We start from the raw sequence: 26,431 nt of genomic DNA on the forward strand, positions 1-26,431 counted from the left end.
TACTGTTGGGTGTGCTACTTATATTTACATAAGTAGTATGTGATGTTAGTCGTGAGCGGAATGTCTGGCAGCAGAGAGATAAGAAGATTAAACAGTAAAGAATGGAAACAGGGTGCAATTTGCATGAAAATGCAAGAACAATGAATTCTGAGTCATTTTGAGACAATTGGTGGACATTTTGCAAACTAAGCATTTACTTTATGATTGCTAGATTTTATTAACAAGTCCTGTAATTTTGTGTTAAATGTATTCGATTGTCCTCATTGGTGTTCAAACAGTAAAGAATAGAAACGGGGTGCAATTTGCATGAAAATGCAAGAACAATGAATTCTGAGTCATTTTGAGACAATTGGTGGACATTTTGCAAACTAAGCATTTACTTTATGATTGCTAGATTTTATTAACAAGTCCTGTAATTTTGTGTTTAATATATTCGATTGTCCTCACTGGTGTTCTTGTTCACTACATTTGGTGTGGCTGCCAGCCAGGAGGGGAAGGGTGCTGTTCTGCGAAGGCCGATGCGGTTCGTGAGCTGAATTGCTGATTTGGGCAGTCCGGTGCGGAGAGGTGGCGTCGAGTTGAGTGTTCTGGCATTTACCTTATGATTGCTAGATTTTATTAACAAGTCCTGTAATTTTGTGTTAAATGTATTCGATTGTCCTCACTGGTGTTCTTGTTCACTACAATAATATATTTTTGGCCCTCAAATCCTTTTATTCTACAGATATAAATGTTCATATGATTAAGTTAGCACACCACACCTACTCAGCTAAACATTTCCTCCATCTTTTCATCAGGTACTTAAGGCGGGTAAGAGAGAACAAGAACTTCTGGTTTACGCTTGACTATTTCTCAGAGTCTCCAATTGGTAACCAACTTTTATGGGACCACTTGAATGATGTAGATAATTTTGTTGAACATAAGTGAGTTTACATTTCTATTGACAGTGAGGAACCGATGTCATATTAATGTCATGAGGTAGATGGTGCTTGTTAACTTCAGACGTTCGCTTTTTGCTTGTGAAGTCGTATAGTATACGTTATATGTAGGCGATAAACTGAATACCAATATCTTGGAATGTCAGTCTGTAATCAAGGTGATTTTGAAGACCTTTTTCACTCATGCTTCCACATATGGAAAATTCTATCGAAGATCTCAACCTTTTTTGATGAACATAGTAATTTATTTCATAGAAATGTTTCAACAAATGTTATTTTAATTTGATTAACATAACAATACAAAGTTAGTACAAGGACCAGTAAACTACATTAAATAACACATTTCATCTTCATTTTTTTACTCGTATCTACTGTTTTGATGTAAGTAGTCGTTCTGATAGAAATATGCTGACGTGTCCTATTGAACAAGCATAATGTTCGACGTCATCGGTAACACATAAAGCTGTTCTACAAATTGTATATCAGCATTAAAACATCTGTGGGAATTGAACAATTGACAGGCACCTATGTCGGCTGTTATTATTGCTGTTAGTCAACTGACGTACACTTAGTTCGTATAGTCAGCAGCTGCTTGACATATACATATATATAATGTGATTCTATCAGTTTTGTATTTCTGAATCAATTACCTCATAATTTCTACTTATCTCATCATGATGATTTGCCTAGGTTATTCGTTTATTTCAGAATAGAAATATTTTGATTGTCCAGTTAACGCAACCTCGTACTCAGTCATTAATGGAAACTAACCAAAAGCATTTCACTTTTTAATTTTACTTCACAGAGACTTTACGAAATTATTAACAAAAACACTAACTGAGTATCCTTACTCAGTGTTTAGTGGAACAAATCATGAAAAGGTTAGTGGAGAGCCTATCTATTTTCCATGAGCTTACACATGTTGCTTTGTTTTGTCCCACATTCACATATACTATCATTCTGTAATTTACTTTTTCGAATGTGATCATCTAGACAATTTTGTTAACGTTTGGTAGCACACACTCCATTAATCGTAAACATTTTCAATGAAACTAAAGTGAATAAAAAGAAAACAATAACATGGAGTGGTTGAATGTGGTTTGTAGGGTTCCGTAAATCTAACTTTCGTGTTAGATAGGATTCGTCAAATATGTATTTCTGCAATCTGCGGCCCGAGATATTATCGCTAAATGATTTGAACTCTAACGTCAAGTGAAAATCAACACGGTGTGAAACTACTCATACCAGTTACTACACTTTAGTATGTTGTCAAAAATGCGATCAGTATCAGGAACCGGATAACAGGAATCATCTTGCTATTCTGATAGGAGTTAGTGGTAATACTTATATGTAAATTGTAGAGTGAGAATGATACGATTTAATTGCACAGTACGCGTTTCTTGTTCCATTTCCACACTTAGTTCTGATAATGAACCTTGCGATCATCAAGTGTACGTTTCGTAATTTAAGAGAACTAACTCGACAATTATACAACCTCTCATTTTTCATACACACTGTATTTAAACAAACTCAGTCATGATACATGGCTACAAATATTCTCCGGAAACAAATCATATTTTTTTCAATTGCGTTCTTCACCTGAAACGTCCCTTACAATGTACAATTGAAATTTTAATCTGCAAACCCTCTTTAGCAATTCTAACGTATAAAGGAATATGTGCAGAATCTACACGGAATTTCCAAAATAACTGGCAAAATGTTTTTAATAAACCAAACGCTTATTATTATGCTACATAACTGATCGATTTTCACTATTTTTCATTTCAAAATTGAACTATCAAGTTTATGCACTGGCTCCACATAAAATGTACATAAAATGACTTCTTTATCTTTGTAGATCCATGTAACAGAAGCAAATCATCAGATAGACCCTGAACTTCGAAAGACAATCGATTATTTAATTCAGATATCCAGAGAAAAATTGAAATGGACTGAAAACTATTCTGACATTATTATTCAGTGGTTGAATGAAAATATCCCAGTATTTACCTATTTATCATAGATGATGAAGATCAACCAATTAACCACTCATGAACTATACGAGATGATTCTTTTAACTTCCGTCGTTGTTGTCATTGATACTTTTTATTCTACCAAGCCTTGGGACATTTATATTTTATTCCATATCTACACTAGTACTTTAAATATTTGCTTGTAGTAACTCGTAATAACTTTAGTTGGATATTTATATTTATTTATATAGCACTGATGGTAGAACAATTTTATTGTGGGATTCGATTCTAAATGTTTAATATTCATAATGTGAAGTAAAAAACCTCGAGTATGAACAAAATTGTCTTTGTTAATCAACGAAATATGGTTCTTTAAAAGTATATGAAAAATAATTCCGATAAATTAGGTCGGGTGAAATGGAAATTTGTAATACTGCTAGTGAAATTGATTCACAGACAACCGATTAACGTACAACGATATTCCAATAGTAATATCTGGTGAAGTCTAGTGATGGAAGGACTGCAGTTAAATGTTGAGCTGTGTTAAAAACATCTTGTAAATTTCAAAAACAAGAATGAATAACCATTTCACAATTGAATCGAATAACGTTTTTCTAATCTCAAATTAAACTAAACCATCCAATGAAGTTTCTAACACATAGTCAATGATGTTGAAGTTCGTTGTCTTATATCGGATCGCGTCAGTTTCTTGAGCAGTTTTTCATTTATCTCCTATCCGTTTGCCGAAAACGCTGTAGCAATAATCCGGATATATATTGGCAATCATCAATTGACAGTACAAATGCGGAGGATCGATGATAAATCCATAGATGTTTCTCCATGACACAATCTATATAGTTTGAAACATATGTTGAGAATCAGACTCCACTCGACAGGCTAAGAAGATAAATTAATCAATTGAAAAACTGATCACAAATGAAATGGAATAAAGTCATTTCTAATATTTATCATTCCTGATGGTGTAGAAAAGCGGAAAGTCGGTACACCTGAAGAACCATTCGACAAGTTTTCCAGAGCCCAGAAAGAGGATGAGAATATCTCAAACTATCTGAAATCAGTACGTGGACTTCTAGGAAATTGACTGGCTATGTCGTTAACTCTAAATATATGAATACTTACTTTCCGTCTTAAGTAGTGTGTTTTCAAAAGCTTCTAAATTTCAATGATAGTCAACAGACCTATAAGTATGCCCATATTTTTAGATGATTGAGATGATGTTTATCTCAGGTGGATGCTGTTAGTAGGGATTGGTTCTCTGACTAGAACGGCTCTATTGTGAAGTTTTTATTGTTCATCTGGACAACATCAACAACACAAACGTCAGGTAGAAGTAAGGTATTCGAATTTTTCCACATATGGTTGACAGCTTAACTGGACACTGTTGAACTGCAACCACAATGATGCTGTATGTCTAGAAATTCTAGTAATGGTACAATTCTGGTGCGGTTGCTGGATTCCATAAGACTCAATTGTGCTCAGACCAAATCGTGACACTGTGAACCATCGTTGCACAATCAACTGAATGGAAGGCATCGCTATGCACCAATGTGCGTGATTATGAAAAGGCTTTCAGTAGCAACGAATAGATAACCTTGTGGAACTTATTTAGACACTGTAGTTTGCCGAAGAAAACCGTCAACATCATTGGAAATGTATGTGATGGACTACACTGCAAAGTGGCTCACAGTGGACGACTCACAGATCCATTTCGAGTGACGAATGTTGTCTGACAAGGCTGATTACTCTTTTCCTTTCCTCTTTCTTTTGGAGGTTGACTGGATTACGAAGACCTCTACATGAGAGGAGAAGCAAGATGAAAAAATTCGATTCAGTATGATGATCTGGACTTTAAAGATGACATCGCTAATCTATCCCACACGCACCACATTCCTACAGTTGAAGAACATATGGAAATTAAAATAGATATCTGTAAGCCAACATCAAATTCATAATCTTCACAAAACATTTTAAAACAATTCTACCATACGGAGCTGAGACTTAAAGAACTAATGCAACAATTAATAAAAAGGAAAGGTGTTTATATGCAATCGTTTATATATGATACTCAACGTCCGTTAAATGGATAACATCACCAACAAATCTGCTTCCAAATGAAGAGTAAATTAATACAAGACGTTGGGAATGGATAGGAGACACATTTTGTAAATCATCAGACCACATATTTAAGCAAGCCTTGACTTAAAATCCTTAATGTAAACGCAAAAGATAAAGACCGAGCCACACTTGGAGTCGAGAATTACAAGCAGAAAGCAAAAGTGTGAATGGCAACTGGAAACAGCTGGACGGAATCGCCTAGGATAGAGTTGGATGAAGAACGCTGGTGGGCGGTTTATGCTTCCACACGAAGTGAGGTGACAATCGTAAGTTAGTTGGTTCACGATCAAAATCTAGAGTTTCGCATGCATTTTGTGCATTCCCATTCAAATCAGATGAGTATGTTACGTTATCTTCAAACACGTCATGTATCATTTATGTCCATAGAAGATATTACCACCGAAGGATCTGCAACTGACAAATCAATACTATTTTAAGGTTAACTTCACAGCGATAATATTTTTTGGTTTATAATTATACCACCAAATGCATAAATTAAGTAGACATATTCCTGTATAAAAAATTACACCTAAAAGCCTATCCGTTCATTTAAGAAATAATTCTTGTTAGTCAAGTTCAGGATTTTGTTTTTAGAGTATTACTTTTTAAAAGAGATCTCAGAACATATTTTCAATTACGGAATTCTATAAATTAAAGGTTGTCCTGGCTTCATCGCTAAGGTTAAACCTTGATGAGAAAAAAAGGAACTTCTGTAAAACGTAATCAACAAATAAACGAAGAATCTACGATACCATGGTAGTTAAAGAATTCGATGAGTTTCTATCACACATAATAATCAGTAGATTAACATGAATCCCACCTTTCACTGACTGCTCGTCTCCTATTTAGTTGTTAAAATCATCATAAAAGAATTACGAAATGTTCGCGTTTCGCAACCTAAGTGACATCAAATTCATGCTAATGAGGTCAGTCTAACATGTGCATAAAACTTGATGCCGAGTGAAAACATGGTTTTATTTCTAACATGTGAACTGCATATTAGTTTCAAAACGTCTTTACTGCTGCACTGGTTACTTTCTGTGGAAGGGATTCTAGAAACACTACTAATGTAATATAAGAAAATAAACTATGTGTAGAACAGATCATTTATGCATGTAATCATACATCTTTAAACAGATTATGCTTATTTATTACTAATTCAGGTAGTTTTGTTTATTTAAATAGTATTTTTTTAAAACGAATCGACCGAAAATGTCTTTTTCAGACCCGAAAAATTTCCTGTTCAATCGTCAAAGTGGTATTTGGATGGGGCTTCTGAAATTTACTTTCGTCATCTTATTCACGTAATCCCAGGATTTCTTATACTAGACTTTTTCGTGATTTAGGTATTCAAAAATCACCATTTTGTCGAGGTATCTGAGTGCTGAAGCGCTACTCAACCTACATTTATCGTTCAGATGAAATATAAATAAAGTGAATACGAAACAGTAATCGTTTAGCACACTCAGAAATTTCATCAGTTTATAAACGATCGCAGTTACTAGTTGACAATTCAGATTTGAATTGTTAAATCCCAATATTCAATCAAAGTCAAGTAATATCTAGTTCACAAAACGTATGATCTCGGTTTGAAATTACTGCCCTACACAAATTTGCTGTTCTTAGTTGACAATTAATTTCGCATAGTTCATATATCATAGACTTGTGTTAGTACGGAATTATTCATTGACCGTTTTTGGTTGTGGATGAGATAAGAATAAATGTGACACAACAGTTGATTGTGTTTTTTGAAAGTCAGACGTTATAATAAAGTTAGGATTTCAAAGGGTCATTTTATTATGTATTTATTCATTTGAACGCGTAAATATTCGTACAAGGAGGCACCAATCACATATGCATCACACAGTAACATTGAGGTTTTGAAGAGATCGAGAACAGAGATTGAGTAGCGAAAAAGAGAGGGAGAACGAAGACAAATTAGTCTCTGAGAGTGAAATAATAATTCTAATAAGAGAAGAAATTCAGAAATATTACTTTCAGTTAAAAAGGTTAAGGTCTTTTTTATGAAGAAAGCGGAGGAAAGTTTCAGTGGGACTGCCACCAGCTTCTACTCTGAGCCATGCCTGATGGCGTCTCATGCCACTGTGTTGCACCAAATGCAGTTCTTTAAACAGGGAGTTGTAAAAGTGTAGCATAGATCCGTCCTGTACAACTTTCTTTCATACCACAAAACCATGCCGTACACTACCATGACCATTATACAAAACTGGAAAATGCTGTCGTGGCTGCATTGATAATAAGACTAATTACATAATGTTAATTTATAATTTTTCGTAAGAAGGAAGTGGTCACTACTGAGATGACAGGTAACAAGAAACATGAAATTATTACTTGCATGGGTAGCAGTCATCAGTTGGTCTTTCAAATATTTCATTTAAGTAGCTAACAACTAATCTTGTAGAATCTTTCGTTTCGCATCATGAGGTTTACAGAATGTATAGACAACCTCATCAAACTTTATTCTCAACTTGCTGAAATTCACAAGCGTTTAATTACGTTTAAGAATGGTTGATTTATTCATTAAACTGTACATTACTCGGTCAATTGATAACCAAAATGTTAAAAATGAAGTAAGGAGAAACTGTGATATAAGGCCAATTTATTCAAACGAGTCACGAACCTAACATCTTTTGACTAATTTCTCAGCAATGAAGATTGGATTTATTGTGCAGTTTGATAGAACAGCGTACATTCTGTTGATGAGAAACACGTCTTTGTCTACAATAGACTGCAATCATTTAGTTGATTAGAATACTTATGAAATGAACAGCTAATAAAATTTACTAAACTGACCGACGAATTCCCTGTTTCGCAACTCTCATGACGTTCCATGAATACATTATTCCTTTATGACATACGTTTGATAAAAAATAAATAGAAACTCTAGTTCACATTATTTTCATGTAGATGTTTTTTGCATATACTTGATTCTCTTAGTATTAAAAATTATCTAAAATACTTTTTACAAAAGTATATCTACTTTAAATTGATGAATTCCATTTAAAAATGAACTGAATTCACCAAAAAACCAGCTTGAAAATTATCGAATATCTTCTCAAATGGATCCTTATTGATCAACGACATATTGTTCGAATCAGCATTGATGTATTTTCATTGAAAAAACCACAACAATCATTGAAGTGCTAGAGCATAACTTACCACAAACCTTTCTGTTTATTCCTTGAAAATAAGCTATCGAGTACTATGGAAATTCTCAAACACAAACTAGAAACTATTCTCAAATTTAAAAAAAAATGTTAAATTCTGTATGTCCAAATGATTTCCAAATACATATAGAAACAATAGTCTAATTTTAGCCATCCATAAATTAAAGATGATTTTAGAAAAAAAAACCAATGAATTTTCACCAGAATTGTTACTTTCTCAATAATTTTAGTGATAAATTAAATTTCAGTGATTTACAGAATGATTTTTAATGTTTTATATGGAAGAATATATTGTAAACAACATTCATATGTTTATAGACATGCACTTCTAATATTTATACATTCAACCTTATAATCTATGTGGTTAATTACTAAAATGGAATTGGTTACCATGTATTTTTTGGGTAATATTTTCCTTTGTTTTTGTTTATTGTTTATTTGTTTGGGTATAATTTTGAAATCAAATCTGTTACTTTCTCTCTCTCTCTCTCTGTGTCTTTCTCTTTCTCATGATAAATTTAACCTGAACCAATTTTTGTTTGTTTTTTTTCATTGATATTTATTAGTTAACACTATCAGATCTACTCTTGTTAGAATTTTTTTGTTTATTATTTATTTCATAAAGTCAAGAAAGAGAAAAAGAAAAAAAAAGGGAGAACATATTTAATGGTGTATGTCCTTTTTGCACAGAATATGATTTACATTAAACTGAATGTTATATATATGTGTATTTTTCATTATTGCTTGTCTTTACTGAATTCAGTTAATGTTAATTCATTTCATTCGGTTACTTTAATAAACAATAATTGTTAGTGATAAATATGAGGATTTTTCCTGTGTATATCATATTGACATGTGAAATAATTTTAGGTAAGTTAACAATAATATATGAATATGTTCATAAGTAATCGTATTAAATCCTATTGTTTTATATATTATGAGTTAGAGACATTTAAAGACTGATAATATGATCTATCAGGATATCATTTTGATGATAGGCACTGTGAACTATGTGGATTTTAATAATGTTATAAGAAGTGAAGAATGTCAGAGCTATATGATCCCTTAACAAAATACATTTTGAACAATTCGATTAGATGCATAGTAGTTAAGACCAATTATACTTGGAAATATAAATGGTGAATTAAGCAAATAAAATGTAAAACAAAAGAAAGATTATAAAGTTTCAATATGGAATTTTAACTTGATAATTTCAAGTATATTGTGCATTTGTTGGAATGCTAATTGTATAATAATGAGATATTTGTGATATCTCAAGGAGTAGAAGTTTGAATTTCTGACGTTTTGTAAATTCATTTAAACCATTTCTTCAAATTCAACTAACACAAGTGTAAATAGAATTATAGAATAGAAAATATGATGCTAAACAGTGTGGAACTCATCACGCTGGATAATTGAGCAATATTACTTAAGTAGGCTTGAGGTGAGTGCAAATCGTTTTCGAATATATGACAGTAGTTTTCATTTTCGAATGACCTATGTTTCAATAAACTTCGGTATACGGCCTAGATAACTTGTACACGAAACCATGAAGATTAAGTTTAAATCAATCTTATAACCTATTTCAACTGTGTGTTTAGTAATACAAGAAGATTGATGTTTATTATCTGCTTTTGTTTATTCGTAATTTTATTTGTTTCTTTACTCGTTTTGGTACATGTACGTGGCTACACATGTATAAACTGTTAAACATATAGTAAGATCTAAACTAAGGTGATTATATTTACAGTAACATACTGAATGAAATCAACAAGTCTTACAATGGGAGATGATTTAACGTAATAAATTGAGGAGAGTAAGTTGATGTTTAGCTTGAAAATGACATAAAATCTGTAAGGGATTCTTGACAAGATAAGCTGGGTATATATATATATATATATATATATATATATATATATATATATCCACTTATTATAAATGTGTATTAATGTCTAAGTCTAGTTCAGTTAATAGTCCAATGCATATAAAAAGATTTCAAACACTTGTTATGGAATCTGAACCCAAGTGAGAAAAGGACAACTCATAAGTTAACTAATCATTAGCGATTCCTTTAAGAAATATTTGATGTGGTAGGTGGTTAAGACAAGATAAGTATATATAATGTTATATGTGATTAGTACACTTTTAGAAATTACTAAATATTCATGTAAGTGATTCAAATATCTATATGTTGAATTTTCAGTTCATAATCTATTCAGTCCATTACAAATACAAAAACGTGTAATTAATGGTCAAAAAGCAGAAAAATTAGAATACCCATGGGCTGTATCTATAAAAGGTACAAATCCTGTATTCAAACAAATCACATATTGTGGATCAACATTTATACGAGATCGTTGGTTACTTACTGCTGCTCATTGTTTTTGGGCTGGATCATGGAGAAAATCCCAGTAATTATAAGTTTGAAAGCAATTTTATGGTAAACTATTTTATTCAAATTGTATACTTTTATTCAACAAATAGAGAAGGCATTTACCTTATGAATAATTCAGTATGTTCGATGTTAACAATTTTCACTTTAATTAAAATTCAAATGACATACGAAAGGAAAAACAAGAAATTCTGTTGTAGACGTCGTACACTTCTTTAGTTACACTTAGGCAGATTGTGGTAAAAATATGGTAATACATTTGAAAAACGTTTCTTTGAGTTTAGAGACATCTTAAAACAATTAAGACAACTCATTGTATCATTGAATAAAAATAAAGAGAATTCTGGAAAGAAATTTCTTCTTTGCAACGAAATCATTAACTTATGCTGTACATTCACATTTGTAGTTGTATGATAAATATATGCTTATAGAAAGATAGAAAATATTACATCACACAGTGATTCATGACTTTGAATATGAAATGAGGTTACGTAATAATCAAGAGGTTGGAGAAGAATAGGAAGATGAAAGTAATCTAGAGGTCAGAATTATGAAAGATAATTGACCTCTTGGTAGATATGAAAAAAAATGAAAAACATAACGGTTATAATAGTGAAACTAAACAAAAATTATGAAAAATTTGTTAAAGCATAATGACAACTTATTAAGGTTTAAAATTACAAAACAATGATTTTGAAAAAAAAAACAATACAGATGGGAGTTAGGTTCAAAAAAGAATGAAGGGTTGAACCTATCGCTTTTGCATGAAGAGTCCGGATTTGAATTGGTGGATTTCAAACGGCTCAGCTGTACATAAGTTTTTGATTAAGCCTCCCTTCATTTCAGTTTCTTTGTTTGTGTATATTATTTTGAAGGAAGACTCCTTTGGAATGACGAGTTCAGAGTTGATTAAGTGCTTTTGGGTTGAATTGGTGACTATTTTGCATTCTCCTTTTAAAAGCCACGCTCGGTAATGTTCTGAGATGTGTTCGGAAGGTGTTCGCTCTCTGCAGCCAATGTAACCTGCCACACAGGAACAAGTAAATTTATAGATGCACATCGACATGCAAATATGAATGACTTCGTTGAAAAGAAAATTTTCTTCCCAGAATTCACTTTGCCTTTATTCAATAATCAAAGACATTTCTGATTAATCTGATTAACAGAAAATTTACTGATTTCATAATCATATCAATTTCCACGAACCATTAGTGTTGAATGAACGTTAACGGACAGACATAATGGTAACACGTTATGCACGAAAGCTCAAGGCACAGAGATTAACTGTTAGTTGGGTAGGCAGGGGCATTAATGGGAAGTATTCAACTATTATGTGACAGATGTCCACTTCAGCTTCTTATTCAATAGTTTTCTACTATTATGAATTGTGCTTGAATCAGAAGATCTAGACAAACCTTAATATTCTAAAATGTTATTTGGATTTACAAATTCTATTTAGACATTTAAAATCAGATAAGATTGATAGCTTGAATTTATCCTTTTCAACCAAAAGCGATTATTTACATTTCAGCCTTTTAGATCCAAACAACTGGCATGTTCAAGCTGGAAGTAACGTGATTGAAGTAAGTTACTTTTATTGATATCCGTTATCATGAGACTTGGACAATCATTGGTAATTAAATACTTATTTTTATGATGCTGTCATTAGTTTATTTGTTAGACTGATATTTGGGGTGAAAAACGAGTTTTAGTTCATCTGAACATTTGGTTGACCGTTATAAAATTGAAGATATTTCTAAAATGCTAAATGCATAATCAGTCTAAAAATTAGGTTGTTACTCTTCGGCTTATCTTATGAAAATAAGATTCTTATATTATAAATTATGAATCGATAGCTTACTGAAGTAATGAAAATTTTTAACGTAGAAGCAGAGGCTATTTAGCGTTCGAAATCCCCACCTTGTATGCATAAAAGGAAATTCTGGTTCACTTTCCACTGACATGATAGTGGATTAGCTGCTCCAACTACTTTACTTTCATTTCTCGGTTTTGTTTGCTTGACCTCATTTCAAATTTATGGTTATAATGACTAATCTTATTGTTTTAAGATTATTAGGCTAAAAATTTAACCCCTTATCATTTCAGACATTCAACCACTTCCTTTTTCTCATGTCCTTTGAAATTATTATTGCCATTAGTAGGATTGGTATCATCAATGTTTTCATGGATGAACTAAGCAACTCTTTACATGTTACATATAATTAAGCAGCAGATAATGTATATAATTGAAGTAGCTAAGATAGGAATCAAATAATGTAAGCATTATTTATTTAGTTGAAGATGTGTAGTGATCTGTTATAATGAATATAAAATATTCTAAGTCGCTTTATAGCTAATCAACTTTCTTACAAATGTGTTTACAGTCATCTCTGAGCTATTTTGAACAATTATACAGTTCTACAGTTGTTTTTTTCTTATATTTTGCTAAAAAGTTTTCCCAAGATTTCCTTGCAAAGAAATCTCACAAAATATAGTGTTTACATATTAACCATGAACTGTCTATAGGATAGTTTGCTATTTGACATAGGGTGAGATTCATTCGACCACAAGTGTTAGGTATCTTTGTATACTATTTTTTATTCATTTCCATGATATTTATTTGAAACTATTCCGTAATTACATAATGATGATTTATTTAATTCTGTACTGATCAAAATATGTTTCCTAGAAAACTTAGATTTATCAAATAAATGAAAATAGGTCCCAGAGAGTCAAAATCTATGAATCATCTGAAATTTTTATACGTTTATTTGTACAGATTAGTAGAATATAGTTAAATAATATAATTAATTCTATTTTTAGTTAGGTGAAGAACATGGATATAGAGGCCATGTATTAAAACCAGGTACAAGTGGACGTCAAACTATTGTAGCTACTTTAATCAAAAGGTTAATTGATATTTTCTCCAGGTAAGTTAAATTCATCTATCATTTTTAAAGAAAATGTCTTATTGAAATGACGTTAATGCATGCGTATTTCATTTTATTATAAACTGTAATGTTCAAACTACTGTGTATATACACATATCTAGAAGTGAATTGAGAGATTTAAAGTATTTGTATAGCTGATTTTAATGTTTTATATCAAATAGTTATCTTTGTTTCTGGGACAATGTAAATATGTACACCAATTTCATCTATCCTTATCTTTTTTTGATGAGCAGTAAGGAAGAATTCCCTAATAGAAAGTATTCATTGTAATTGTAAACTAACGTTTAACTAATGAGCAATATTCTCATCATATATATTTATGCTTTTAATGCTTGAACTGTTTATCATCTCTTTAAGTAGTATGAGATCGTATTTAATCAATTAATTGACGATCTGAAAGAAAAGTACTATTTATTCTTACAGTCTCTAATATGATAAGCTTCTATGTACTTCAATGTGATTTACTAATTATCCAGGTGCCAATATGAAGAACTCTGTATCATATTTCTTCATTAGCTGGTTTTTTAATTTTTCCCCATCATGAAATAATTTATTGTTTAGAAATTTCTCACCATATCAAAACGCAGATATATGAATTTGAAATATTGCTTACAACGAATTCTCCTCATTTTCTGCAGTTATACTGTAGTGAATGAAAACATTATTGGGGGCAATAGAACGTATTTGAACACGAAAACTACAATCATGTTTGATTTCGATAATGTAATAAGAAGACGAAGATTATCAGAACTATGTCATATATTAGCGCAATACATTTCGAACAATCTGATCGCACAGGCTCGATCGTATTTGTACAAATGACGCCATTGATGATGATGTTAAGTTACTAAATAAAACATTAATAGAAAATGGCTATCCTCTGAAATTCATACATAGATGGAAAGTCCATGGTACAGCTAGACCTACTGTAGCCTCGGTAGAGAAAAAGCCTGTCTACATCACATCAGAGGGGATTCAAATAGCCTTTTATTGAAACAAAGACTTAAATCAGTCATCAATAAAACGTATTGTGCAACTAAGCTCATTATCAAAGAAAGAACAAGGTGCATGTTTCATCCAAAACGTAAAAGACGTGAAAACGATTGTGTCACATCCCATTGTGTTTACCAATTTAAATGTGTGTGTGGTCACACATACATAGGGAGGAGTAATCGTGATCCCAACATAAGGGTGAGTGAACATGTACCCAAATGGCTGCAGAAACAAATACAATCAAGTGACCCAATAAGAACAGAGGATAAACATCCATCATCCTCTTTTGCCAAACATATAATTGAAACAGGTCATGAGATTGATCTAAACTCGGCTTTTGCGGTGTTGTATAAAAGTGTAAAAAGGCATATACTAAGTAAGAACTTTCGTCTAAATTTGAACGAATAGTTTCACAATATTTGGGCACCGAGTTAATTGAGTCATTAAAGAGGAAGAATATATATTTGTACAATCTCAGCGAATGAATTTTAAGTAAATCCAGCGCATACTAAGGTTTATCGAAGCCTTAGCCATACGAAAATTCAAACCCCCTTTGTGTGTTCAAAACCAGTTCGTTTTTACCTTAAACCTACCCTGATAATATTGGCTTATTATGCAGAGTGATTAGGTTTCAAATTGTGTTCACATTATTATTATTATTACTCTTATCATTATCCTTATCTCCTCTTACCCCGTTTCCAGTCTAGTTGACCTTTTATTTTATATATAAATGCTCTTAACAAGTATATGTGTGATCAGATTGTTCAAAATGTATTGCGCTAATATATCACATAGTTCTGATAATCTTCGTCTTCTTATTACATTATCGAAATTAATCAAAGGGACTAATTGTTTGAAGTCATGTTTAAAGTAAATTTCATTGTTTTAAATTACAACATTAAAATTAAGGATTATTAGTAAAATAAAATAAAATCGTTAGTGGTAAAATGACTAATATACAGTGTTACCTTGTATTCGCTGAAATGAAGCTGTAGAATTAATATTCAGAATAAATACAGATAAAATAGAGTGAGAGAAATAATATGGTAATTACAAATCAGATCGAATGTTTGGTAGAAGACAACGTTATGTGCAAAATGATATGAAAATATTAAGATAAAATAAATGCGGTGAATGTTTATGTATTTATATCTATGGGCGAATAGCAGTGCTAGTAACAACTGTAATAATAATGAAGAAGGTTACGTAAAGACCTAGGAGTTAAAAAGAAATATACTTATCTTTTTTCGACGAAATCACTTGAGTTATACATTCGTTTGGTTTGATAATTATATGAGTCTATAGCGGGAAAGAAAATGAAGAACTATCTCGTATATCAAACCAATTTAATCATTTAATGGTTAAATTTACGAGTCAATTTGAGTAAGTGTCTGTCATAAGGCAGTTACTCACTGAATACAATGGTGGACAGTCGCAAAACATCGTGAATTGTCTGAATTCAGACATTAACACCGTTGGGTGCCGGCTCAGTGGTCTAGATGTTAAGCGTTCACGCGCGTGACCGAAGGTCCCGGATTCGAGTTCCTCGTGCGGGTTCGTGGGTGCACACTGTTAGAAAGTCCAATACTAAGACAAAACGGCTGTCCAGTGCTTCCGGGTTTTCACTGGTTATCTAACTTAAATAGACTCATGAATTCAATCACTAAACTATTAAAATTTAATTCCGACAATAACTGAATTATTCTCTAACCTCATAACTAAATTGTTCTGCTATATTATTCTGCTACGATCATGTAGTCTCACTTTATTTACATTTATCAGTAGTGAAAATAGTATGAAATTCTTGAATAAATTAATACTATTTAATCAATTTCATTTGACTTGTCTTTTTTCTTACATAATAAATGTATTTTTTTCCCTGTATAATTCACTCACTTTTTTCTGACCATTTGACAAACATGGAGTTTACTTTGTTTGATTGTAGTTTACCCATATGTAAATTTATATTTAAAAATAAAATGTTAGTTTTTTTCCAGAAATCCATATATCTTTGTCGAACATATCAGTAGTAAAAAGAGATCAGTTAAATAATTATAACACCGTTGGTATTTTTTGTTAGTGTGTTGCTATGCTTTGTTAAATGAACAAACAAATAAACATACAAACAAAAATTGAGTATCAATGGACAAATATATCCCATTGTAAAATATATCCCACTAAGTAAAACGTTTATCTGATAATCAGTGAGGTGGTTCTCAAGCATCTAAATACTTTGCATCGAGATTTTATTACACTTTAGTCAGTTATCGCTTAAAACATTTTAGTGCTTTGTTGTTATGTCAACAAACATTTAATGAATGTATATAAATCAATAAATATGCGATATGGTAAATTCTGAAACAGACTTTTACATTGCACATATGAATAGTTTACAATATTTGAAATCATTCCCTCTAAAATTTCACATTTTTGCATCATAATTTAGTAGTAGTTCAAAAGACAAACAAGGAGCTGTTTGGCATACACATGTAAAACAAATTATACTTCATCCAAGTTATAGACCAGGTAAGCATTGCAAAAAATGATAAATAGTAAACAAACTATTCTGTTTTCTAAAATCAATAAAAACTATTTATTATTTTGTATGGTGTTTTCAAGACATTTCAAATCGTGTTTTAATCTCAACTTTAGCAACTTGCTTGTTATCCTTCGTTTAGTATAGGCTGCTAACCAGCTATCTCCACCCTATTATATCTTGTGCTCTCCCATTCAACTGTTGCCAAATTCTCTTCATTCCTTTGATGTCTGTATCTGATAGTCAGGATGATGTTCTTTTGATACTAAACTTTATTTATCTTGGTAATATCTTAACGATCTAAAAATGTGTGCCGACATTATAAAGAAAATCGATGTAAAGTATCAACTTTGATGATCATTTTGCCTAAATCAAAATATAAAGGATGAAATTTTTTATAAATAAAGTTATGCTCAAAGATACTGACAAATTGCAACCGTATACATATCTATAGGTGGAAATCTGTTTAATCATATCGTTTGACATAGGTCATATTAAGCAGTTTCATTACTTTATATAAGTGGAATTTAGATTTTAATGGGGAAAAGTGGTTGCTTATACGGATAAATAGTTTGAAAAGTATTTTTAAGTTCAAACCGCAGTTTTTATGTAACTGAATTTTGCTTTTAAGACGAAAAAGTCAATTTACGAAATCTGTCGATAAAGATATTTACACGATATGTTTCTATCACGATTAATACTGCCATTATGGTTGTTATTTTTTCTGTTATCTTTTTATTCATCCGGATTTGGTGTTTACGTAATTATATTTTTTCATATGACTAACACCAAGGTAAGATGTTCTCTGTGGAGTAGAAGTTTGCACATGATCATTATTGAGAAAGTAAGCCTATATTGAATAGTTAGTGAAGAAAGGTGTATTTTGCTAAGTAAACTTGTTAAGCGAATTTTGCTAGATAAAGTATATATATAGTGAAATATTGAAGATTTTATGCAGCATCAGTAATTCATTAATTTTACACAAAATTTACCATTACATGGAGAATATTCCTTTATAAGCCTAGTTATTTTCATTTGAACAGCCATTCATAAGTAAGAGTATGAAATTCCAAGAATTTTGCATCTCTGTAACTTGAACTTTATCAATTGAACCAGACCATAGGTTTATTAACGGCCATAGTCATAAAGATTGACAGTAATGGTAAATTTATACTCTATACTTAATTGTCTTTTCAGACGATCTAGAATATGATCTAGCTTTGCTCGAATTAGAAACACCCTTGCCGTCGGAAGATCCAGGGGTTCAACCTGCTGAATTACCACCTGGTGAAAATTATCTTGCTTGGCCACCTGATCATGCTGATTGCATATTTGTCGGATGGGGTTGTCGTGTAAAAAATGGTAAACCATCAGCACAAGCTCAAGCTGTTCATTTGTTAACACTAAAAAATCAGGACTGTTCGCTAATGTATGGCAATGCAGCAGGCTTAAACGATCAACATGAGTTTTGCGCTGGCTATTACCAAGGACGAGTAGGAATATGCTCAGTAAGCCCTATAACTAATATTTGTTCTTCAACTTGAATTGCAAAATAATTTTTGTGATTATGAAAGTCTAGTTTCAGTCGGTATGTTTGGAAATTCGCATACATCTACTCACGACTGTTTCTACGAGAATTACAGATTCAGAAGTTTCCTATTCGATTAAATTGTATTTTGTAAGACGGATTTTATAATGTAACTTTACAAATGAGATAGAGATTAGTATTATGTCCCTAAGCAAATTCAAGATCAGAATAATAAAACTAATAATGCTATCATGATGATGTTCAAATATTTATACATCATCTCCCAATGGAATCACTGATCAGAGCACGAATAACGAAATTTGAAGAATAAATAAAATCTGTTACGTTTCGATATTTTTCGCTAGCTGCAAGAAGCCTACATTTGAAACAACTAATATTAATAGGGATAGACTTGTGAAAAATGTAGATCACAGGAAATCTATTGTGAAATACTTAAAGAATGAACTAAAATTGAAGTGTCCAGCCCTCAGTAAAAACATCTCTTTATCTTTTCCACGTTGAAATGGAATATCAATTCAAGAAATTAATAAAAATGACCTTACTTGTAACATTAATGGATTATTTTTACAAATGAATGTATATCAACACTTAAGAGTTCACCTTCACCAGTATTTGCAAACTTTATGAAACACGTATATAACAATCACTGAGAATAGTTTCACTGTACTGTACTTTACAGTTATATATGCTGATGAAATGAAGCGAGACCACCAAAGCATATGATTAGCAAGCAAATGTTTAGTTTTTATGGTGACAAAGTTAGGTAAGCTTTTGAATAATATAAAGTGCTACGTATCTTATGTAAATATTTTTTCTGCAGCCTTTTAGGAATAAAATAAACCCAGATGAAATTAGGAATAGAAAGATTAATTTTGGTGGAGTTTTGTTCTCTGAGCTGGATGGTTTGGTCATGGAGCTTTCATCGTTCTTTTGAACGACATTATCAGCACAAACTCCACCTGAGCTACAAATCCTCTCCACCGTCTCAATAGAAAGATTAATTCTTCATAATTTTCCTTGGTCAAAGATTGTTCACTTAAGTAGCATATACTCAAACATTGGTCAAGTTACTCTTGTTCTTGATAAATTTACATTATGTAACCACTAAATATCAACTTAAAAGCCACTAAAATCACCATGTATTAGTATAAGTGGGTAAATGTGTTAAAAATACTTGGTAGTTCACATATATATAGTAAAATGTGATCAAATTTATTACTTAGGATTTTGGGGGGAATTAATATAACCTTACATGTCATAACTAAATAGTTCATTTTTCAACTCCATTTTACCCGTCATGTAATATAGCCATCATTTAAAGTTATCGTTGAATTATAGTCAACCTCAACTGTTACCAAGTTTAAACTAGGAAAAGTAATTATTCAGTGTTCAGCTGTCTTAATGGGAATCAAGGTTATTTCAATATGCGTTACAACTTTTAGAGGAATTCAACAAGATCATTATTAAATCAACTAGCGTTAACTTATTGGAGTGGCATATGTTTTTTATGATCGTAGGTGATGAAACGAATATTATTGTATGAAGTATATTATTTATTTGAACGGGCTTAATTAAGAAGCTTATATCATTTGAGTAATTAAATAAGGCAAATTTCCTTCTGCTTTTTTTAGGGTGATAGCGGGAGTGGTCTGATTTATAAGAAAGATGATAAAAACTACGTTGTTGGTGTAGCTTCAGCTACACACGCTACGGCACCTGAGCTTTATCCAGGTTTATTCACAAGAGTTGCATATTTTAGAGGATGGATCGATGGAGTAATAGACGGGACAACAACTCAAAATTCAACTAGCCCGAAACAATAAACCATAAACTAAATTCACATTAGCATATTTTCAGTACATTTCACATTATCATTCAGTTTTGTTGAATATTAATATACAAAAAAAGCATTGAACTTTTCTCATGTTGATTTTATTCCATCTGACATAACGTGTAACTAATATACTGTAATAACATGGAATACATATTTAAATAATTAACTTTTGAAATCATTATGTTTGTTAATGAAGTAGGTACAAGATGAATTCAATATATGTAATTTCATTGATACTTTCTTACAGATAGTTTCATGTATATCTATGCAGCAAATTTAGATCAATATCGGTACAGATGTTTACCTACTTTACAATGATTCAAGCTTTTAAAAAATAATTTCGGTCTAACCTGTTATTTAAAAATTGTTTAAGAAAAAAGCCTATTATTTAAGCCTTTTAATAAAGAAGGTAATCGACTGGGTGTATTTATATCCAACATGTTTTGCAATAATGAATATATACTCAATTATCTACTTTGGAAAATCTGTATTTTGACTAGACAACAGTTATAAATCCTCATAATTTTCGATAATTATTCAGTTCCTTATTCAGAAATTTCTGGAAAGATACATCACGGAATAGGATTTCAAATTAGAAATGTCTTTTTTTAATCAGAGTCAGTAAAAGGACATACTCTTCTTGTAACTACAAACTATCATTTATTTGGTATCATTTACATTTTATGATCTTTTTGGACAACAACGAAGAGGTAAATGGAGATTGTTTTGTGATAGGATAGATTACTTATTTAATAAGTCGTTATAAGTGTCTAAATTGTAAAGGACACAAATTTGATAAATGTTATTTGTATATCAACCATAGTGTTAAATCACAGTTTCGTCCCCTACTGAATATACGAAAAAATCATAGATAACTGAGAGGATGTTTAGACCGAAATGGTTGGGCTTATTATAAGATTTGATTTTTAATTACAAATAAATAGAATAAAAGAGATTGAAAAATAATAAACTTTTCTACGTCTTGTGAGACTTGAATTAATAAAGGAAATAAAATTGTCAGATTGAACGAAAGTACACGTTTAGCACTAAATCAAAGTTTATACCGGAATGATACAAAAAATAATGCCATCTTTCTATCCCACAATATCAAAATAAAAACGAATCTCCTTACAAATTAATGGGTTTGTGTATAATCATATCAATCAAACAATATGGTGCAAGTTATACTAGCTAGATAAGATTCTAAATGTTTTTTGTTATGCTTCAGTAGTCTAACACGTTTTCTGTTGAAACAGTGTCTAATAGATAATAACTGATGTGATATTCACACTGCCGAACAAATGAGTAAATTAACAATTGTCGAACTTGTTCTGGAAAGCCTAAGCCGAGGAAGAATAAACATCTAGAATGTTCAGTTTCTTGGATGCAGGATATCTTGTAGTTATTACAACATCCTTCGAAATGATTAACATACAGCCAAGCCCTAACCTCCGCAAATTTTCAGGAGCTACTTTAACCAAGGGTTGAGCTCTTGATTTATTTGTTTATTTGTCTACCATATGATTGTAATCAAACCATGTCATACATACTTTACCAATTGAGAGGTGACATGCATTAGCTATGGACGCGTTTGAGGTGGACGTGTAGTTCTCTCTTCCCGTTGATCTAACTCTAAGCGAAAATAGAATCCGTTTACGATCACTTGTCTGACTAATACCTGATCTTTTATATATGAAGTATTATTGGTAAAAAACGGATATTGCCCCCGTACTGATTGTTTAAATCTTCCCATTGAAGTTTAGGACTGCAATCGATTAGTCTCTTATTAGTAATTTACACATAATTTATATTGAACCTTTGCGTTTATCTGAACTTAAAATAGCAGTAATTTGATTTGTAATTGTTAAATTAAATAATAACCACAATTTGAGTGCTATTAACCTAGCGATCTAGAATAATTAACTTCATTCATTCACGTTTTTATGGATTTCATATAACTTAATATTTGTATTATATTTACCAAAGTGTACCAAGTTTGTAGACATGTGAACAAATCGGCATTATCGATTAATTACATAACAAATTAAACACAAAATAAAACGATAAGATTAAAATCGATTCATTCAATTAAAATTGGTGAGCAAGTAATAAACGATTGGGAGCTGAATAAAAGCTAAAAGAGAACAAGTATGAAGAATAAAAAAAAAACCGATTGCAATTCTCGTTTTGTGTTTTGAGGTGCAATTATAAACTTCCATGGACATCGGTTACACTTATAGTAAAACAATATCCAGATTTATGTCTATTACACGAGTCCGTGTTGGTGAATTGATTCAGTGAGCTGATTACTGATATATTTGAATAGAAATAATTTATTATGTGTCAAACATTAACTCAAATAGATGAGACCATCAGTTTTTATTTTTAGCTTTATTCATATTATATTTTTGATACAATATATAATTCTCAGCACAAAACACTTCAACAAGTTTCCGTTTCTTACTTCTTGGTCTATGCTGACGAAGTTAACAGTCCAGTAAATCGACATCTAAATAATGTACATTCTTTTCGCTGCATATTGACGGTAACCACGATATCACTGATTGGACTTTTTGTAACTTGTATAACGAAAGGTTGTATACTTTTCAGAAGCGCACCTGAATAGGTTATGCGATTAATAGCCATAATGATGTATTGCAACAAACAAAAAACAGATAACTTGTTGAAATATCCAGATGGCAAGAACGGGTAGCTTAGATGTTCAAGCAGGTCGCCAAAGTCCATACATATCTATTGAAGATCTCTCTTTTTATTTTCTGAATAATATATAACAATTATTGATAACTTGAGAATAAATAATGAATAATGCTTAAATTCAATCTACGACTTTATAATAAGTTTCATATTTTCTTGTTACTTAATCGTTTGACGAATGAATCATCAGACACTTATTCAATAGATGAATTCATCAGTCAATTCAAGCATTGTTAAAACAAGTTTATTCACTCCTAAATGATCAGAACATTAACAACAGAAAATTGTTTGCATTGTGTTTTTTGTGTTCGTTTTTTGTTTTATCCTATTTATTCGTTGAAATTCTGGGTATTTTCTAGTTTAATAGTTGAGTTCATGAATCAACTAAAGCAAAACCACCATGGGAAACCTGGAAGCACTCAACGGCTGTTTCGTCCTAGCATGCGACCCCTCAGCAGTGCGGATCCACAATCCCGCCCGGTGAGATTTGAACCCAGGACCTATCAGCCTCGTGCACCAACACTTAATCTCTAGACCACTGAACAGGCATCCAACGGTGTTAATGTCTAACTTTAACCAATGCACGAAGTTGTGCAACTATAAATCATGTTAACATATTAATGATATTGGTTTTTTTAACTTCAAGATGGTCTATTCACTGAACAGATTGAAAATAAACTCAGTATAGCTAATTAAAAAGTCATGATTTGATCAAAAATTATAGTAACAAATTTATTTATTCATTGTTTTTTAAACAAATTAAAAAAATGTTTTGACATAACAGTACAAAAATGCCATTGTACTTTCTTTTTGTTGTTGTTGTTGTTGTCGTTGTTGTTAAAAGAAAAGAGATTAAATTATACCATTTTGGACTATCAATTAAACATAATTGTATGCTAACTAGTGTACAATTGAAATAAACTAAATGTTGTTTTCTTTGTTTCGATTTATCACTGATATCTTCTAACCGGATTTGAAAAGGAGGAAAGCTCGTTCTTGTAAATAGAAATAGATGAAATGTTGTGTTTCATGTGTTACATAACTAAAATTAGAATTACAAAAAAGGAAAGATATTAAAATATTGTGTATTTAATAAATCAATAAAAGGTAAACATTTGTATATCATCCTACCATCCTTATCAACCTAAACTAACATAACATAGAATGAAAAGGAATTTTATAAAATGAGAGATAATGTTATAAAATATAGGCGTTTGTTGTTTTACATCTAATTAGTTATGTTTCTTAAGTTACCGAATCCACTATATCTGATAATAGATATTATATATTAATTATACTTCAAAATGAAAGGACATTAACACAAAGATAAATGTTTTTTATTCATGGTGCTTACCTGCCAAAATGTTTTCCAACAATACAATGCCAATTTGGATTATATTTTCTATCAAATTCTTTTTTTATATAAGCAGCAACATCTTTTTCAATTTCATATTTGTCAAGTGCAGCAGCAGCTGTATGTACAGCAGTCTCTTGCATATCTTCATGCATATCAGCATTTTTAATGACAGCTTTACGTTCTCCCATTTAACTTAATTTATGAATATAAACACAATGAAGTATTATACCTGAACATTTAGTACTTTTATACCATTCATAATTTTAAGTACTTAATCATATCACTATTTTCATTCGTAGATTCATGTTTAGTAAATTAGCTTCAATTCACCTGATTAGATGAGAAGAAGAAAAAAAAAGAAAAAAAGAGCTATTCCGAAAATTGGTTTTTATTATAGCATAGCTATTATATATTAGGCTGACAAGTAAATGAACACAAATACTATTCTTATTTGTAGTTAGAGAAAAAAAAGTTATATGTGTGTTTGCCATATCATTTATCTTTCTTTAAATGATTTTTTCTCTCTCTCTCTCTCTGTCTTTCTTTATTGTTATGTTTACTTATGATTGAGTTAAACTATGTGCGTTACTGTAATATATGAGTTTGACTATAGGACTGTGAGTATAAATGAATGTGTATCATAACTTCATTATATTGTGTTACCATATGTTTACACTTAATGATTGTTTGTTTTGTTTATTTTTAAATAATCATAAACTATTTGTTTACAGTTATTCAGTTTTATAATGGTTCAAATCAATCTCTTAGAAAAAAAATGATAGAAAACGTTATAAACTAAATCTTTTAATTGTGATAATCATTTCATTTGTTTATATTAGTTGATAGAATTATGAAAAACAGAACTTTGTTTGTTTGATTTTTTTTTCAAAATGAGCTACATTTTTGATATTCATAAACTTATCTGAAGTTAGATCATTTAAACTTGAAATAACAGATGAATTTCATTAGATAACTTTAACAAGAAGAATAATATTACTATCGACAGTTCCTTGTACGATATTTCTATACTATTGAACATACCTTTAGATGAACATCAAAGTTATTCTGTTAATTTTAAGTTGATTATGTATTGTCTGAAGAAGTAGGTTACATTAAGCCACGAAACGTTAGAAAATTTAATTTTTTTCTACTCATTGGAATAATACATATATATAATATTTGTTTTCGAAGTTATTCTGTTAGGCTTTCTAAAAGTTTAACTGACAAATAAATGATGTAGGTAACAATTAGATCTTATTCGTATTTGTGATTGTATTTACGGGATAGCGAAGTATTATGTTACTTACTTATTTGCTTACGCCTGTTACTCCTAATGGAGCATAGGCCGCCAACGAAAATTCTCTAACCCACACTGTTCTGGGCCTTCTTTACCAGTTTTATCCGATTTTTCTTCATTTTTCTCATGTCTATCTCCATTTCTCGATGTAATGTGTTCGTTGATCTTCCTCTTTTCCTTCGACCTTGAGGATTCCATGTAAAGACTTGCCTTGTGACGCAGTATTATATACTTCATAATACATAAACTAATTATATTTTCATTCACTTTTGAATAAGATTTATGAGTACAACAAAATTGTTCGTAGTATCAAGTTGATTGAAAGTACCTTGAATTTGAACTGATTTATTATACTGAAGAGGAAATAGTCCATTTTATGAAAGAGTTTGCTGTTTTTTTTCTAATTCTTATGTCTAACTATGTGCCCAACAACAAGCAGAATTATTTGCAAAGATAATGTTAATATATATTCTTTCTTTTATCTTATTTTTATTATGGAATAAATACATACGATCAAAGTTATATAGTAATCATATCTTTGAAAGGTACCAAATTATTTGTATTCCATTACT

At 31.0% G+C, this 26,431-nt stretch overlaps 1 protein-coding gene across 5 annotated transcripts in view; it reads left to right on the forward strand.

Annotated features, from left to right (window-relative positions):
- MS3_00001800 (uncharacterized protein) overlaps nucleotides 1-20,696 on the forward strand; it is a 48,449-nt gene extending 27,753 nt beyond the window's left edge. For 2 of the 5 annotated variants that reach the window (XM_051209293.1, XM_051209294.1), the window contains 2 exons: nucleotides 798-1,819; nucleotides 2,797-6,429. In XM_051209293.1, coding sequence (XP_051074735.1) covers nucleotides 798-927 — 130 coding nt within the window. In that variant the 3' untranslated portion in view covers nucleotides 928-1,819; nucleotides 2,797-6,429. Of the gene's footprint in view, nucleotides 1-797; nucleotides 1,820-2,796; nucleotides 9,106-10,438; nucleotides 10,647-12,158; nucleotides 12,211-13,450; nucleotides 13,558-17,017; nucleotides 17,098-18,304; nucleotides 18,616-20,287 lie in introns of those variants that run through there. The other 3 variants (XM_051209295.1, XM_051209296.1, XM_051209297.1) reach the window with 3 other exon arrangements.
- The last annotated feature ends 5,735 nt before the right edge of the window (nucleotides 20,697-26,431 follow it).

This window comes from Schistosoma haematobium, chromosome 1 (genome assembly GCF_000699445.3).
Source record: "Schistosoma haematobium chromosome 1, whole genome shotgun sequence".
Taxonomy (NCBI): Eukaryota; Metazoa; Platyhelminthes; class Trematoda; order Strigeidida; family Schistosomatidae; genus Schistosoma; species Schistosoma haematobium.